Source organism: Mastomys coucha, unplaced genomic scaffold, assembly GCF_008632895.1.
Source record: "Mastomys coucha isolate ucsf_1 unplaced genomic scaffold, UCSF_Mcou_1 pScaffold22, whole genome shotgun sequence".
Taxonomy (NCBI): domain Eukaryota; kingdom Metazoa; phylum Chordata; class Mammalia; order Rodentia; family Muridae; genus Mastomys; species Mastomys coucha.
Genome location: NW_022196905.1, coordinates 128,525,866 through 128,543,566, shown reverse-complemented (window position 1 = coordinate 128,543,566; position 17,701 = coordinate 128,525,866). Strand labels below are relative to the sequence as shown.

Genomic DNA, 17,701 nt, shown 5'->3' with positions numbered 1-17,701 from the left:
GGCCGCCCCTCTCCTAGCTCCTGCAAATGAGCACCCTGCATGGCTTGGGAGGGTCAGTGTTAGATGGATGCCAGGCCTTTCTCCCTTGCAGACCTGTGCTCATTGTGGGCACCAGGAAGGGGTTGCTCAGGCAGTGGTGAAGCAGAAACATGGCTCTACACTCACCTGTGGCAGCCCGAGACAAGGTTTTTCTGGATAGCCCTGGCTGTCCTGGATGACAGAGACATTCTTTCAGAGATCTACAGTCAGACAAAACCAGGATTGGTGGTTTTAGTGCATAAGAAATTTCAGTTCAAGGAAGTATGACACACCGTTGGAGTTTAACAAAATCAGCTCAGGAGGCAAAGGTGTCCACTTAATGACAAGCCTTAAAACCTGAGTTCAATCCCCGAACCCATGTAGAAGAAGGACAGATGTAGAAGAAGGACAGAGCCAACTCCTGCAAGTTGTTCCCTGATCACCATCACGGTGCCACACACACACACACACACACTAAATAAAAATGCAATAAATAGCATTTTAAATTATATACTTATTAATTTTTATGTATATGAGTGGTCTGTCTCCAGACACACCAGAAGAGGGAATCAGATCCCATTACAGATAGGTTGTGATTTACCATGTGGGTGCTGGCAATTGAACTTGGGACTTCTGGAAGAGCAGCCAGGACTCTTAACTGCTGAGCCATCTCTCTAGACCTGCAACAAATAACTTAAGACTGGAAAATTAAAATAAAATTAAAATTAAAAACTTAGATGCACAGGGAAAGAAGAAAGCACAAGACAGTTCATGGTTATGTGCCCCTCGAGGAACAATCACAGTTAATTAAAAGACAGTTTTAGCCCACTTTAACTACAAGGGTTATACTGGCTACTTTTATTCAGTTTGGCACAGGCTAGTCATCTGAGAGGAAGGAACCCCAATTGAGAAAATGCCCCCATAAAGTTGGTCCGTAGGGGAGCTTGTGGGGCATTTTCTTAATTAGTGATTAATGGGGGAGGGCCCAGACCATGGTAGGTGGCACTGTCCCTGTGCTGGTGACCCTGGGTTCTCTAAGGAAGCAGACTCAGTATGCCAGTAAGCACTAACCCTCCATGGCCTCTGCCTCAGCTCCTGCCTCCAGGTTCCTACCCTGTTTGAGTTCCTGTCCTGACTTCCTCCAATGGTGAACAGTGATGTGGACCTTAAGCTGACTAAACCCTTTCCTCCTAATTTGTTTTAGGACATGGTGTTTCATTTCAGCACTAAGACAAGGGTTGAGAGAGAGGCTCAGGTGAAGTAAAAGATACAAGGGCTTTCTTGAGGGGTGGTGACAATAGGTAGATGTAGTAGTTGGATGGGTCTCACGACATATCAAAAAACTGCTATGAAAATGTCTTCATTTCCTCTCTTACATTTGCACTTCCTAAGACATAGTTTCATACAGGCCAGACTCTCAGATTTGCTATGTAGCTGATACTACCCTTGAAACATTGATTCTCTAACTCTGAAATGTTGGGGTTATGGGAAGGAATACCCATCAACCACACTGCTTCTTGTTTGTTGTTTTGTCTCGAGTTAAGTCTCTGTGTAGCCCTGGGCTATCCTGGAACTCCCTATGTAAACTAGGCTAGCCTCCAACTCATGGATATTTACCTGCTTCTGCCTCTCAAGTACTGGGATAAAAAAAGGCCTGAGCTACCAAGTCCTGCCAGGCGTTTCTTTTTGTTTTGTTTTTTTGTTTGTTTGGTTGGTTGGTTTTTTTTTCGAGACAGGGTTTCTCTGTATAGCCCTGGCTGTCCTGGAACTCACTCTGTAGACCAGGCTGGCCTCAAACTCAACTGCCTGCCTCTGCCTCCCAAGTGCTGGGATTAAAGGCGTGCGCCACCAGCGCCCGGCCAGGTGTCTCTTTTTAATAAGTAAAATTATAGACTGGTTCCAGAGGTGCCTTGGATGCAATTTTAATCTGACAAAGTAAAATCAGGTCTATAAGGGCTGAACAGGAGGTTTAGAACGTGTCTTTTTGCCGGGCAGTGGTGGCACACGCCTTTAATCCCAGCACTTGGGAGGCAGAGGCAGGGAGTTAGTTGAGTTTGAAGCCAGCCTGGTCTACAGAGTGAGTTCCAGGACAGCCAGGGCTACACAGAGAAACTCTGTCTGGAACCCCCGCACCCTCGCAAAACAAGAACGTGTCCTTTTATTGTAAATGGGAATTCTGGAGAGATGTCTATAAAATTGTACGTTTACAATCGGGATAGAAAGCCCTTAAGCAAATGGTCTTAATTGTGTTGGGATTCTTGATTCTCAGCTGATGAAAGGCTTCGATTAAAATCTGGGATAAGGGGCTCTTTTGTCCTCGAGTCCACTGTTTCCCTGTTTTGTGTTTTAATTTTGGGTTTTGAACTTCTGATCCTTCCATCTCCACATCCAGAGTGCTGAGATCAGTGCTAGGATTGATGTACACCCTACGCTGTTTTTATGTAGCGCTGATGATGGGAGCCAGGGCTTCGAGCACGCTAGGCAAGCACTCTAACCGACTAAGCTATACAATACATTTCTTTTTATCCTGCCTCCGACCCAACTGACTCCCCACCTCTTCCCCAACCCCGAACCCCCATCCCGACCACCAGCGTCCTCAGGGGTCTGCGTGGCCCCACCCGTCCTTGATAATTAACTTCCAGTGGCTTGGACCCGAGAGGATTGTGGAGAGAGAGAGAGGTGCCTTCTCCAGAGATGTCCGGTGGGCGGCTCCACTCGAGCTCACAACCCAGCCACGGGGCGCCCAAGTAGAGCTGATGATGAATGAAAGGTACGAGAGGGAGGGGGCGGAGTTGGGGGCGGGTCTTTCTCTGGGAGTGGTCTGACAGGCACTGCAGCCCTAGCTGTGCAGCCACGGGTGAAACTGCTTTCGCAGACCCGCAAGGCTTCCGCTGGAGAGGTGGAGTCACGCAGAGGCGGCTTCAAGCCTCCAGCGTGGGCCACGCAAGACCCACCCTTTCCGCTGTTCGCCGGCTCCGCCGAATCCCCCCCGAGGGCGTGGCTGTTATTAATGGGGCGTGGCTTCTTTCGAGGAGCTGCAGTTCCAAGCAGAGACAATTCTGCCAATGCCGCAGCTGGGGCCAGTCCCCCAAACTGGTCTGGAGAGGGCGTGGCTGCAGGGGAGAGGGCGTGGCTGCAGCTGAGACCACGTGGTCACCGCTTCGGGGCGGGATTGCCGCTCGATGGGCGTGGTTATATCCGTGAGGGGCGGAGCCACCCACTGACAGTTCCCACAGGCCGAGCCCGCAAGGCTCTTGTCCCCCTGCAGAGGGCGGGTCTGTCTCCGCGGGGCGAGGCTACGGCTGTGGAGGCGGAGCCGCGCAGGGGCAGTTCCAGCCGGCCGCGTCGCGCGCGCGCGCGCCCCGCCCCTGCCGCAGCTTGCAGGCCCGCCCCGGCCCGCCCCTCCGCGCTTCTCCGGCAGCGGCAACGCGGAGCCGGTGTCCCCAAACCTGGTGTGGGAGTGCAGCGGGGCAGCATCGCCGAACCCGGAGCGGAGCGCTCGCCTCCGGCCCCGCGCTCCCCGCCTCCCGCCTTCTCGGGCCGGCGGCGGGCGAGCTCGCGGGCCCGGCCCCAGCTCTCCGGTGCCCCGCCGGTTGCCGGCGGTCCCCGCCCCCCGCCGAGTGCATGAGGTTGACGCTACTTTGTTGCACCTGGAGGGAAGAACGTATGGGAGAGGAAGGTGCGCCAGGCTGGGGGTCGGGGGAGGGTAGTCGGGATGAGGCCAGGCCGCGCCCCTGCCTCCTAGGGATGCGCCTGCCCTTCCGAAGCCCGCAGGCCATTCCCCGTCACCCTCCCACCCTCTTTCTCCCTTCCTCGGCCCCGGGATGAACCGCTCTCTCGAGGATGAAGGAATCCCCTCTTCTCATATCCTATCTCCTCTTACCCATCTCCCAGGTTACTCTTCACCCAGAACCCACCTTAGTTCTTAGTTCTCTGTCCTCTGGTCCTCGATCTCTACCGGCGGCCCGGGCTGGGGCGGGGGATGGGGGGAGGTGGCGAGGGTGGGGGGGTAGGGAGTACCCTTTGATCCAGCCTGACCAAGGAGAACTAAACTGCAGCAACCTTGGAAATGGGTCGCAGACTCACATTTACAGGGGCTTTCTGACCTTGAACCAGTCACTCACACTCGGGGACTCAGTTTCCCCATCTGTGCATTTTTGGGACTAGGTGAATTGGGGAACTAGTGGCGGGGGCGGTGGGGGGGTGGAGCACAAGACAGCTATGCATCCTGGTTTCGGTGCCCGAATGCTGCAGCGGTACACCACCATAACTACCCTCGTACCATGACCTCCCCTTTTCCTTGCACCAATCCTAGTATTTAGTCAGTCTTGGGTAGAGTCCTAGCCTTTTTCAGCCTCTTTCCCCTTCACTGAGAGGTCGCAGGTTTAGAGCTGCACAGCAGTTGAGGTTCAGAGGCCTCTGGGATACCTTCACCCTGAATCAGAGACTGGGATCTCCCCTAGGTTTCCTTTTCAAAGCCCCCACAATAGGTTCATCTGGTCAAAGGCAGGTTCTGACCTCTCCTACCCCTGCCGTTCTGTCTCCCACTCTCACACATCCCTGAAGCCCTGTTTGGGGCACAGGCCCAGCCTGTACTTAACAGCACACTACTTTGCATGCTTGGGTACTCAGAGAGGGAAAGGCAGTAGCTTTGGAGCCTGGCTGTGTGTCCTAAAGAGAGGTCCCCTCTGGGGCTGAGGTTTCAGAATCTGTAGAATAGAGAGCAGCAGGCCAAGGGAATTTTGCAGGGCCCACCAGCTCTAGGGGTGCAAGGTCCTGGGGATGACTAAGCATGTATAGTGCCTGCCTTAAGGAACTGTCAGAGACCTGGCTTTGCAACCGTGGCCCCTTATTATGGTTCAAAGGGGGCTATCACGTTTTAGTTTGAGACCTTGCTATTTTAGCCTAGGATAGGCAGCCCAGCTCTGCCAGTCCGTTGCCCCTCTCGACACTGCGGGCAGGCAGGCAGAAGAAGCTGTCACCTTGTTTCTAAATTGTGTTTTATTTCTCTCCCCGGTTGCTGTCACTGAAGGGAACACCTCTGATCTCCTCTATATGTTCCAGATAGGCCTGGATAGGCTTGGTGACTTTGTGTAAGCAGGACTCCCAGGTGCACATCTTTTATCCTTTTGCTTGGCAGAGTGAATACTCACCCTGTATAGAAAGGCTCAGCGTGTGAGCAAGGCAGTCCAGCAAACTTCTTTTTTGTTGTTGTTGTTGTTGTTTGTTTGTTTGTTTGTTTGTTTGTTTCGAGACAGGGTTTCTCTGTGTAGCCCTGGCTGTCCTGGAACTCACTCTGTTGACCAAGCTGGCCTCAACTCAGAAATCTGCCTGCCTCTGCCTCCCAAGTGCTGGGATTGAAGGCGTGCACCACCATTGCCCGTCACTCTTAAGAATGGCTCCTGACTGGTTTCTATCCCTGGCAGGAAGCGAGTTGCCTGTGTGTGCGAGTTGTGGCCAGAGGATCTATGACGGCCAGTACCTCCAGGCCCTGAATGCTGACTGGCATGCAGACTGCTTCAGGTAAGATGGGCTGGCTGAAGGGTGGGTGCCCTCAGCAAAGCCTGCCCGTCACCCAGATGTTTTTCCTGGTGTTGTCCTTGCCTGTGATCTCCAGTGGGTCCGTGGTCTCAGTTTCCCTTTCTTAAAATAAAGAGCTTGTTTGTTCTGTGTGTGTGTGTGTGTGTGTGTGTGTGTGTGTGTGTCCTGTAGACACTTCACCCTCTGAGCCATCTCCCCAGCCCTCAGATGTGATGGTTTTTTTCCCTGTTAGAGGCTGGTGGAGTTCGCCACGAGGAACCCATGGTAGAGAGTGAACAGGCAGAAAAAGGCAGATATTTGCCTTAGCCTCTCTGAGCTCCTCTGCTGCAGGGGAGGGAAAGAGACTTCAGCTCTCAAGGGAATCCTTGCCACCGTCCCGAGGCCATAGCCGCCTGTAAAGATGTGTCAGCCAATGAAGATAGCCCTGACCTCCAGATACACACAGACCTGGGCTGTGCTCAAAGACTTAGTAAAGAAATTGGCACCCATAGGTGGCCCAGTGGCCCACAAAGCAACTTGGTGCTACGTCCCAAATTCAAGGCCACCCTGAGCTTTCTGTTTTCAACAGAAAAAGACTGAGGCATCCTTTCTTTTTCTTTTTCTTTTCTTTTCTTTTTTTTTTTTTTTTTTTTTTGGTTTTTCGAGACAGGGTTTCTCTGTGTAGCCCTGGCTGTCCTGGAACTCACTCTGTAGACCAGGCTGGCCTCAAACTCAGAAATCCGCCTGCCTCTGCCTCCCAAGTGCTGGGATTGAAGGCGTGCGCCACCACCACCCGGCTGAAGCATCCTTTTCTAACCCTTAGGAGAAATCGGAACGTTTACATAGTTAGCAATTAGTTGTATCTCCCAAGGACAAATTGGGGGACAGAGAGGTTCATTCTTCTACCTGAAGTCACATGACCAGGAAGGAATAAGACTATGCAGTGCCCACTCTGAGGCCAGAAGAGAGACAGGTAGCACATTTTGGGATTGAAAGCTCAGCGGAAAGTCTCTCAGAGAGGCCTGTGAAAGGATCTTGACACAGAGAGCCATTCACCCAGGGACTCAAGGTTGTGGGGACTGTTGGTGATGAGACACGGTAAGTCAATGGAAAACGTAGTTAGGAGACCAAGTTCAGAGTGATTTGGTGGTGGGCATTGAGTGCCAGGATTAGGCCCTTCTGGAGACAATGGAAAGGCGGCAGACAGTTTGGGAGCATGCTGTTTGTTGAAGATTGTCATCTTAGTGGGCAGATGGCACGACTTGGCAGGACAAGACTGTCATAGTAATTTAGGGGTCTGACTCATAAGCCTGACTTAGGACTATGACTGAGGAGGGAGGCTCTCTGATACAGAAGGGGTTGCATGGGGCTGAGGAATCAACTCAGCTGGGAACATACTTGCCTGAGGAACTGAGTTTGACCCCCCGGAACCTACAAGTGTAGCAGTGTATGTCTGTAATCCCAGCCCTAGGGACATGGTGGCGTGTGACAAAACCTATCCTGGGGTCTACTCACTACAGATAGGAAATCCATTACAGACCAAATAGAAATACCACCAGAGTCCAGCTTTTTGAACCAATGAGATTTACTGGAGTTACTTCCAGGAATATTGGTGAAGAGTTACATACAGAAGTAACTTAAAGACAGCTGCATCACCAAACCCAGCATGGGTGACAGCTCACAAAACTGGGAACCTGGAGCACACTGCACAGCCTGTAGGCAGGCAGCCTCATCAGGTTAGAGAGTGTTCTTTCGGTGATTTAATTGGCCTTAACCTCTTCCAGGCAGCCTGGCAGGCTTCTGCTTCTTCCAGGCAGCTGGTCTAGTCTGAGAGTTCTCTTAGCCCTGCTGCCCTTCTGAGAGGGACTCTTGGCTTTTATTGCTTCCTTTGGCAGAGAGGGGCCTACTGGATCTGGTCAGTTTCAGGGACTTCCTGAAGCTGTTTTGTTGTTTGCCTTTCTGCTTCAGGAGCTCCCTGCAGGATGGATTTTTTTTTTTTACAAATATTTTTTTTGTGTGTTTTTGTTTTGTTTTTTTGTTTTTTGTTTTTGTTTTTTTGGTTTCTCGAGACAGGGTTTCTCTGTGTAGCCCTGGCTGTCCTAGAACTCACTCTGTAGACCAGGCTGGCCTCGAAGTCAGAAATCCACCTGCCTCTGCCTCCCAAGTGCTGGGATTAAAGGCGTGCGCCACCACTGCCCGGCCAGGATGGATTTTTTTTCCCCCTCTCTTTACATAACAGGTGGAGACATGCCAATCCTTGGGGTTCCCTGGCCAGCCAGCTTAGTGGTCAGCCAGACCCAGGTCTCTCTGGTAGACCCTGACTCTGATAACAGAGTGGCTGGCTGTTAAGGAGCATGCCTGGGCTGGACCTAAGGCCTTCACATACAAACATACAAGCATGAGCACATATCTTGACATGCTCAACGGGAAAGGGAGAAAAAAAAGGATGGTCTTTGAGAAGCACAAATTGCACTTCCTTAATCCTAGATGTCCCCAAATCAGGGCTGCAGCTGAAAGTCAGTTGGTAGACTACTTGCTTAGCGAGCACAAAGCTCTGGGTTTAGTCTCAACAATAGGACAGGTGTGATTGCATGCTTCTAGTTCCGGAACTCTTGAGGTGGAAGCAGGAGACTCAGGAGTTCAAAGTCATCTTGAGCTACATAGTGAGTTCAAGACCAACCTGGGCTACACAAGACACTGTCTCAAAATTTTTAAAACATCCCTAAAATGTATCAACACAATACCATGAGTAGAAAGTTCCAGGCTGCACCTATTATGACAAGTCATAGTCAAGGCACAGGTGTACTTTTAAGTCCTGTAGGTTAGGCTGGAAGTGGCTTGGCAGTTAAGAATGCTTGTTGCCCTTGCAGAGGACCAGAATGGGACTCCCCTGCACCTGTGTTGGGGTAGCTCACAGCCACCTGTAATTCTAGCTCCAGGGAATCCAGTGCCCTCTTTTGGGCTCTGCATATACTACACTCACGTGTGAACACATGTACACACTTGTGCACGCATGTGCACACACACTGAAAAATAAGTCTCTAAAAAAGAACATTATAGCCAGGCGGTGGTGGCGCATGCCTTTAATCCCAGCACTTGGGAGGCAGAGGCAGGCAGATTTCTGAGTTCGAGGCCAGCCTGGTCTACAGAGTGAGTTCCAGGACAGCCAGGGCTATATAGAGAAACCCTGTCTCAAAAAAAAAAAAAAAAAAACATTACATAAAATTTTCTTCAAGAGGGCTGGAGAGATGGCTCAGTGGTTATGAGCACTGGCTGCTCTTCCAGAGGCCATAGGTTCAATTCCCAGGACCTATGTGGTGGTTCTCAACCATCTGTGACTCCAGTTCCAGAAGACCTGACACCCACTTACAGATAGCCTCTCCTGGCCTCCAGTACACAGATATGTATGCATGCAAAATACCCGTACATGTAAAATGATTGCAAAATTGTAAAAAAAAAAAAAATCCTTCTGGATATGAGGGTAAGCCCTATCTGAAACATAAGTTAATTGGCTGTTTATTTAGACTTGGGTCCCATTCCCAAGACCTTACATTGTACATAGGCAAATATTCCATAATCCAAAGTCATGCGAAGCCCCAAACCCTTGTGATCTCAAACATCTGAAGTTGTATTTGTAGTAGTAGATAGGCTCACCCACTATCAAGCATGCATTCTCCCCAACTCCTCTCCCTCCCTCTCCCCAGCTTCCATCCCTCCCTCTCCCCAGCTTCCATCCCTCCCTCTCCCCAGCTTCCATCCCTCCCTCCTTACTGTCCTCTCCTCCCCTCCTTTTTTTCTCCAGTGCTTGCAATCAGATCCCAGAGCCTTAGCACAAGCTAGACAATATACCACCAAGCTCTATCCCCAGCCATTGTATTTTTGAGTCGAGTCTTTTTTTTTTAATGTATTCATTTATTATATGTAAGTACACTGTAGCTATCTTCAGACACACCAGAAGAGGGCATCAGATCCCATTACAGATGGTTTCTGGGATTTGAACTCAGGACCTCTGGAAGAACAGTCGGTGCTCTTAACCACTGAGCCACCTCTCCAGCCCCTGAGACGAGTCTTAATATGTAACCTAGACCTAGCTCAAAGTTGGTGTTTCATGTCTAGTAGTAGGGTCATAGGTGTGTTTTACTACACCCAGCTGCAAGCATTCTTTTTCTCTGTGTGTGTGCATGTGCATGTGTGTGCGTGTGTGTATGCGCGCGTACATGCGTGTACGTGTGTGCGTGTGTGCATGTGCACACGCCATGGTGTGCATGTGGATAACTTATCAGAGGTTACCTTGTGGGAATGAGTTCTCTCTTCTCAGCACGTATTAGTATTGGGAATCAAACTCAGGTTGTCAGGCTTGGTAGCAGTTGCCTTTATCCCCTGATCCATCTTGCCAGCCCTCCACCTTATTTTTTGAAATAGGGTCTCTCTCTGAACCTAGAGCTTGCCATTTCAGCTAGGCTGGTCGGTCAGCCAGTGAACCCCTAAGGCCCCACTGTGCCCACCCGTCAGGACTGGGGCTACAGATAAGCACCATTGTTCCTAGCTTCACATGGGTGTTGGGGATCTGAACTCCGGTCCTTGTGCTTGCCAGGCAAGATTTTAACCATTTTGCCGTCTCTCTGGGCCTCAAGCATTCTTTAGTTTAATCCAGCCTAGCATAACCATCCTCCAGCATACAGTATTTGCCTAATTTCACGTGGGAAATAGAGATTCAGCCGCAGCAAGCACTTCAGGGAAGGTTGTCACTGCTTGAGGTGTAGGGTCTGACTGGTCTCTGCAGAGCTGCATGGGCTCTGATGAGCAGCAGGCCTGTACAGGGGAGAGGGTCCCCTTGTCCGTAGAGTCGGAGGCAGGTTAGGTCTGCCTGTCACTTTGAGTAGCAGTTAGATTTGCAACGGGACCAAAAGGAATCAGGAAACTCTCCCTAGGGGGCCTGTGATTGGCAGGGAAGGAAGGTATGAGAGAGCCCCAAGGGTAGCCCCCCCATGCTGTCCTACAAAAGGGAGGCAAGAGGAAGAGTGCAGGGCCCCCAGCTTTGACTGGCCCACTCCATAGCCCCAAGAGAAGAGTGAGACCCAGCTGGGGCTGCAGGGAGAGAGCATGTTCAGCTGTCTCTGAGCTGAGGGACACAGAGTCTCCATGGGGAAGGGCCCACAGGCAGTGAAACCTGCTGCTCCCATATCAGAGTCAGAGCCCAGACCCCTCCTTCCCTGCTTCCTCACCTACAGTCAGAGCCTAGATACCTGCTCCAATATCCTGGCCCAGTAACAGGAAAACAGAAAGATCCCAGCTGCCCTGCTCACATGGCAGACAGGCAGTTAGCCTAACTCTCTACCGGGCACCTGAGGCTCTGTGCTCAATGACTTGAACCTCTTGGTGACATTGAGACCTGTGTTCCCTTTGTCCTCATTAAAGCTACTTAGGCAGAAGGCTAAGTATGTGACAAGGCTAAACAGCCACAAGCTAGGGGAGGTGACATCATGAGTTGTCACACGCCCTGCCTTCCGTGCCTTTCTGTGTGCTCTTCCAGGTGGAATACCCTGGGGTCCCTGAGTCAGCTCTTCCCAAGCCCCTGCCCTATACAGGCCCCCTCGGGACAACCTGCTGTGTACTAAAGCAGTTTGACTTATGAGGAAACAGGCACAGAGGTCGCCTACGTGTCCAAGGACTCCATGTAGCCCAACTGCAGAGGCTGCACTGTAACCAGTACATGCTGTATCCTGCCCCTCCCAGATACAGGCTCCTGCCTTCTAGCAGGAGAGCCAGAGAAGAGACCAGAGATAGCATTCCTAGGAAGTGACAGTTATGTACAGAGTGGAAGGAAGTGAGGGAGGAGCTCATCATGCTCAGAAGCACTGAGGCAGAGTGTGGTGGATGCGTCCCAGGAATCAGCAAAGCGCACTGCGGACCAGCACGCACACATGGGGCTGGCACAGAATCATCCAGCCTTGTGAGCTTTTGTTCCTCACAGTGCTAGGGACCAAATACAGAGCCTTGGAACTTGCTAGGCAAGCACTGTCCTAAATCTGGAAGCACCAATGGTTATGTGCGGGGTGGGGGTGGGGGACCTGAGGCTGTCACTCAGTAAGAGCTCGATTGCCTTGCCTGTTCATTCCCTGGCACTGACAGGAAACTTTTTTTATTTGTTTACATTTACTTATTATGTATGTGTGGAGTTAGAGGACAACTGGGAATTTATTATTCCGTCCTTCCACTATGTGGGACCCAAGGACCAAATTCAGGTCGTTGGACTTGGTTGTGGGTATCTTTCCCTGCTGAGCCTTCTCACCAACCTTGTTGAGAAGGAGGGAAAAAGGGAGGCAGTGAGTACTGGGGATTGAACCCAGGGCCTTGTGAATACCAGGCAAAAGCCCTATCAGTATTCTGTGTCCCAGCCTTCCAGATGCGTCGTCGATGTTTGTCTAGGGCAGGGGTACTCAACCTGTGGGTCACAACCCTTTTGGAAGTCCCACATCAGATATCCTGCATACCAAATATTTACAATTCACAACAGTAGCAAAATTAGTTACAATGTAGCAACGATAATAATTTTATGGTTGGGAGTCAGCCCAACATGAGGAACTGCAGCATCAGGAAAGTTGAGAAGCACTGGCCTTTTGGGAGGAACTGGAGGAACCTGCAGAAGGAACCTGGCTGTGCATCTTTCCTGGGTCCTCTGATCTAGGCTCTGAGTCCCACTGCAGTGTCTCTGCCCCTGACCTAGAGGAAATCCCAGGCTGACATAGCAGGGAAGGCCATAGATGCTGTGACAGGTGTTCCACTGAGCCAAGACCTGTTGTCTGGAGATGCTGTCTGTTGACAGCACAAAGGCATAAGAGCACTAGGGTTTCATCATCACAGGGGACCCTGTCTGTGCCCCACTGCCACACTTCCTGGTGGCTCTGCCTCCTAGATTAGAGCCAGGCCAGCGGTCCAGGGTTTCCTGGGCCCAGCCTCTGTGTGCCATGCCTGCAGGGTCCTTTTCCGAGGAGCCTTCTGTGAGCTCTCGTAGCCTGGGTAATCTCCCTAGAGGCTGGGTGGAGTAGCCCTGAGCCAGGACTGGTGAATGGGCTGTGGCCTGATTGTGAGCCTCAGCTGGGAGAAAGCTCTCATTCAAGGAACCTCCAGTGTAAGGAGGCTGAGCTGACCATGGGAAGTCAGCCTCTGTTCCCTTGGGGGTACAGAGGAAGAGACAGCTGCTCTGGGGCTTGTCGTTGTCCCTAGAGAGGCCCAAGCACTCAGTGCTTTTGTCCAAGAAGAGGCCAAGGAACACACAGGATACAGGGACTTTCTCCACATCCAGAGGGCTAGGAGTAGAGAAGTGGGGATAGAACCTAGATCCTTCTTCACCTCCCTAATTGTGCTCGCCTACATCCCTTCTTCATGCCTGTAGTCAGAGCCCCTCACACTGTCCTTGCTTCCTTGCCACAGAGTCCGAGCCTAGTTCCCTTCCTTCCCACCTCCTTTGATAGAGTCCAAGCCTAGCTCTCTCTTCTAGGGTCAGAGCCCAGATCCTTTCTCCCTGCCTCTTACCTGGGGTCATAGCCTAAACCACTCCTGCCTCACTTCTCCACCTGTAGTCCTAACCTAGATCCTGCGTTTTCTGACTTCCTACCTATAGTCAGAGCTTAGATCCTTCCTGCCTACCTCTCTACCTTCAGTCAGAGCAAAGACCACTCCTTGCTGACTTCTGCCTGAGGAGAGATCTCTCCCCCTCTTCTGTGACCAAAGCCCAAGCCATAGACACTTTGGCTGCTTCCTGTCGCAGGCTGAGAAAGAGGCCTTCCTCAGCCACACTTCTGCCTCCTCCCCTGTGGTGTGGCCACACAGGCCCTACCCTCTGCAGCCTCCAATCCTGAGTCCCCACAGTAGGATGGGGAAGCTTTGGCCAGGCCACCCATGGGCTCCTACAGGCCTCCAGAGTCTCCGGACATAGCTGCAGAGGATGCAGCGAGCCTTGGCCCTGAGAAGGACGCGCTGCCTCCGTGGGGCTAAGTAAGTGGAAAGCCCCTTCCCCACCTGTCTTAGGCTTAGAGGCTGGGGCTGGAGATGGAGGGGACTAAAGGACAGGCCCATCTGGGGACTGCTGTAGGGCAGAACTGAAACTCTCTAGTGAGGTCTGCCGGCCATGAGGAAAGCAAGCCGCTACTGAGCTGTTGGACCTCTGGTATCTTCTCCTAGTGACCCAGCTCCCCCAGCTGCTCAGTCTTTTCCTCTGGTGCCCTAGAATGAGGAGCGGGGAACCTCAAACCTGTCACTGTGCTATTTAGCCCAGTGCCCCTTGCCATAGAACCCCTCCTCCCCGGGTACTCTCCTGTCCCACCCCAGCCTGGCTTTACTAGAGAAGACCATGGGACAGTCTCCTTGGGAATCTTACCCACCTGGCTCCAGGGCCACCTCTAGGCCCCATCATGGAGGACTCTTTTTGAGACTGGGTCTCATATATCCAGGGCTGACCTCACACTGGCAATATAGCCCAGAATGACCTCAAACTCCTGACTCTCCTGCCCTCACCTCCCAAGCCCTGGGATAACAGGCATGCACTACCACCTCCACTGTTGCCAGGAACGGGAGCCAGGGCTTTCTGATGGTGAGGCAGGGACTCAACTGAGCCACATGCGCAGCCCATCACAGCGTGCTTTGTAGAGAACCAAGCCAGGTGTTCCTTCCTCCTACCTTCTTTGCTTCTGTCTGGATATGGACTGAGGATTAAGGGGCTGGACAAGGTCAAAAGCTCCTTTGTGCCTTTCATCAGCAAAGGTCTGTTGAAGCCCGGGACCAGCCACCACAGCATTTCGTGAGCCCACATCCTGAGCCCAAATGAAGCCTTAGCTGATCTAACCAGAAACAGAAGCCAGGCATAGTGGGATGCATCTGTCATGCCAGCACTGAAGAGGTAGAGGCAGGAGGATGGGAAACTCAGGGTTGACCTGGGGATGGAGCTCAGTCAATAGCATGCTTCCTAGCATGCACAAGTCCTTGGGTTCTGTCCCCAGCACTGGATAGACAGAGCTAGAAGACACAGCACTCATGGTAGAAGTAAGATCTGGAGTTCAAGGTCATCTTCTGCCTTTGCTCTGTGAGTAGAGAGTGAGGGGGCAGAGGGTGGATAGATACACGGACAACAGAGAGGTGCCTAAGCAGCAGTAAGCGTGCCGGCTAGAGTCAGACCCTCCGGAGGCTGTGTCTGCAGAGCATCTGTGCTGCTGCTCTGCCGCAGCCCAGAGGCTTCAATGAAGTAGTGACCTGGTAGGGGATGTGCTGAACTGAGCTTTGAGCAAGTCATGGTCAGGTTGTTCTGCTGCAGTGGCTGCTGCTCCTCGGAAGGAGTGATGAATGAGTGGGTGGAGGAGGAGCCGGGGAGTTTCCTACTAGATGAACTTAAGAGCTTTCTCACCCAGGGTGGGATGTAGCTGCTCTGAGTCCACACCCAAAGGGGGAACAGGCACGCAGAGGCCCTGCTTCCTGCAGCGTGACACAGGGGAGTGATGGGCAGACCCCTGTGACATGCCTGTGACCCAGGCGTGGACAGGAAGCAAGTCACTGATAGTGTAGGACTGGGGGCCTTCCTAAAAGGACAGGATCTGTGCTGCCTCTTTGCACTGTGGGGTCCTTTCTGTGGCATATTTTATTCGGGTTTAAAGACCCTAAGAGGGTATACTGGGGCCCCACATTCAGAGACTCCTCTCCCAGCGGCAGCCTCCCTACAGTACAAAGCCCCTCCCCTATTGGAGTCTGCGCTGGGCTGTTGCCAGGAGAGTTGGGACAGTACGCATGACGTCATGACTCCTGCCCTGCACTCACTGTCTCCACCTCTGCTGTTCTCTGACTCCCCCAGGGACACCTCATCAGGCCCCTTTCCTGGGTATACCACCCCACCCACTTACAACTGAACTCTGACATTTTGTGCTCCCAGCCTGAGCCCCTCCCTGCAGGCCAGGCACCCAGACAATGGGAAACAAGCTGGGGTGTTCTTAAAGGGCCAGTGTCCCACCAGCTGGTGTACAGCTCTCCTGCCTGTCTTCTCAGTTACAGTTCTAGCAAGCCACTGGTGTGGGGGGAGGGGAATGAACAGTCTCACCCACCTAGTCTCCCCTGCACTGGTACCCAGGACAGGACAGTCCAGCTCCTCCTGGCCCCCGTGTGACCCACAGGCATATCTGGGCACAAAGAACCTTAGAGCCAGCTCTCCAGGTCCCCACAGGCTCACTGGAGAATCCCTATCATCCACCAGGATGCCTGGACCAGGAGAAGTGGGCACCTATTTTAAAGGCAAAGACACCGTTGTTCCTCTCCATCCGCCCTGCAGCCCCAGCCCCAGCCTCCCTGGTTCCCTCTTAGGCTAAGGTGGACTGCTGGATTAGCCGACCCTGGGCTGAGGGAAGACAGGGGTGTGGATGTAGTGGTAGGTGGTAGCTGCTCCCTGGATGTCCTTATGAAGAAGGCCTGAAGGCTGCTGAGCTCTGGGAAGCTACAGCATCCTACATCTCCACTGGTGGTGTCCTGTCTGAGCCGAGTCCCTACCTAGCTTAATAAGACAAGACCAGCTCTGCAGGGCCTGTGCTTGTAGGTGGGAACCTGAGTAGCTCGGGGCCATTACAGTTCATCTCCCCCGAGGGATTTTGTTTTTGTTTGTTTGTTTATTTTAGTTTTTGTTTTGAGCTGGTGTTTTCCTGCAGTGCCCTGCCTGGCCTGCAGGCTGGTCTTCGGCCCTCATGCAGCTACCTGCCGCTGTCTCCCAAGTGCTAACGCAGAAGGTGCTGACTTTCCTGTCTCCCTGCTCTAAAGAGCAACAAGAGCCTGAGCTGCCAGAGGAAGAGCATAGGAGAAAGCCAGTGGGTCCATTAGCGTGAGGCCTGTGGTTAGCTTCATGCTGTCCATGTTCCCAGGCTCTGTTCTTCCACGTGGCCGGGCCGGTGACCAAGAACAAGGCACCTTCCTTCTGAGCCATGTTCTTTGCATGAGAGGGGCCCAGATTAGAAACTGTCTCACCTCTGAGGCTAGCAGGTCGGCCAGGTCCTTCAGTCCACCTTGGCAGAACTGAAAGGAATGGTTGTATAGGCTGTGCCTAGAAAACGCTGTAGAAGGAGCTAGGCACAATGATGCCTTTAATCCCAGTGCTAAGGAGAAAGAAGCGGGCTGCGAGCGGGCAGCCTCTAAGTTCAAGGCAAGTGTGCTCTATGGAGAGGGATAGCCATGTCTCCAAAACCTAAGAAAGTAAAACGTTGTAGGGAATAAAACAGTGAGATGGCTCAGCTGATAAAGAAGCTTGCAACCTAAGCCTGAAGAATTGCATTCAGTTCCCAGACTCATGTAAGAGTCCAAGGCGAGAACTGATTCCCCAGAGTCGTCCCGTGGCCTCCACATAGACACCGTGACTGACACCTGTGCACACACACTGTAATAATAATTGGGGCAAGTAGCGTCTTCTCAGGTAACTCTGACTGGCCAGAGGCTATGGAGATCAGAGTTCTACCCGAGGCGCCTCTGAGTGGTGATCAAAAGTATGCTCCACTGTGGCTACCCATTTGTAATTTAAACACACACACACACACAGAGAGAGACAGATGGATGGACGGACAGATGGACGAACAGACACAAAGACAGAGACAGGGAGATGTAGGGGTCCAGTTCTATCCCTGATCTCACAGTCTAAGCTCTGAACTTCAGTATAAGCTATCTGTGCTCACAGGATACAACTACTTTTAATTGTCATTTTTTACTTATTTTTCTTTTTATCTTTTACATTTTTTAAAAATTAATTAATTAAATTAGAGGAAGGGTCTTACTTTGTAGTCCAGCTTATTTTGAAACTTGTCATGTAGCCCAGGCTGGCCTCAAACTCATATTCCTTTCCTTTATCTTTCTTAGTGTTTATTTTATGTTGTGTGTATGAGTGTTTTGCTTGTGTATGTGTGTATGCCTGGTACCCACAAAGGCCAGAAGAGGATGTGCTCTTAAGTACTGAGCTCTCTCTCCAGCCCCTCCTCCTTTTGAGAGAGTATTTCATGTTCCGTTCTGGCCTGGAACTCACTACTATACAGTATATAACCAAGTGTGACCTTGTACACCCTAATCGCCTCGCCACTGTATCCTAAGAGCTGATAGAATTCTTTGTGTGTGTTTGTTTGAGACAGGGTCTTTTTTTTTTTTTTTTTTT

The 17,701-nt window shown here is 51.8% G+C and overlaps 1 protein-coding gene across 2 annotated transcripts in view; it reads left to right on the top strand.

Moving 5' to 3' along the window:
- Window positions 1-3,394: 3,394 nt before the first annotated feature.
- Window positions 3,395-17,701, top strand: part of Limk1 (LIM domain kinase 1) — a 33,109-nt gene continuing 18,802 nt past the window's right edge. Inside the window, exons 1-2 of one of the 2 annotated variants that reach the window (XM_031338159.1) lie at window positions 3,395-3,697; window positions 5,445-5,541. In XM_031338159.1, the coding sequence (XP_031194019.1) occupies window positions 3,643-3,697; window positions 5,445-5,541 (152 nt within the window). In that variant the 5' untranslated portion in view covers window positions 3,395-3,642. Of the gene's footprint in view, window positions 3,698-5,444; window positions 5,542-13,411; window positions 13,537-17,701 lie in introns of those variants that run through there. The other variant, XM_031338160.1, reaches the window with a different exon arrangement.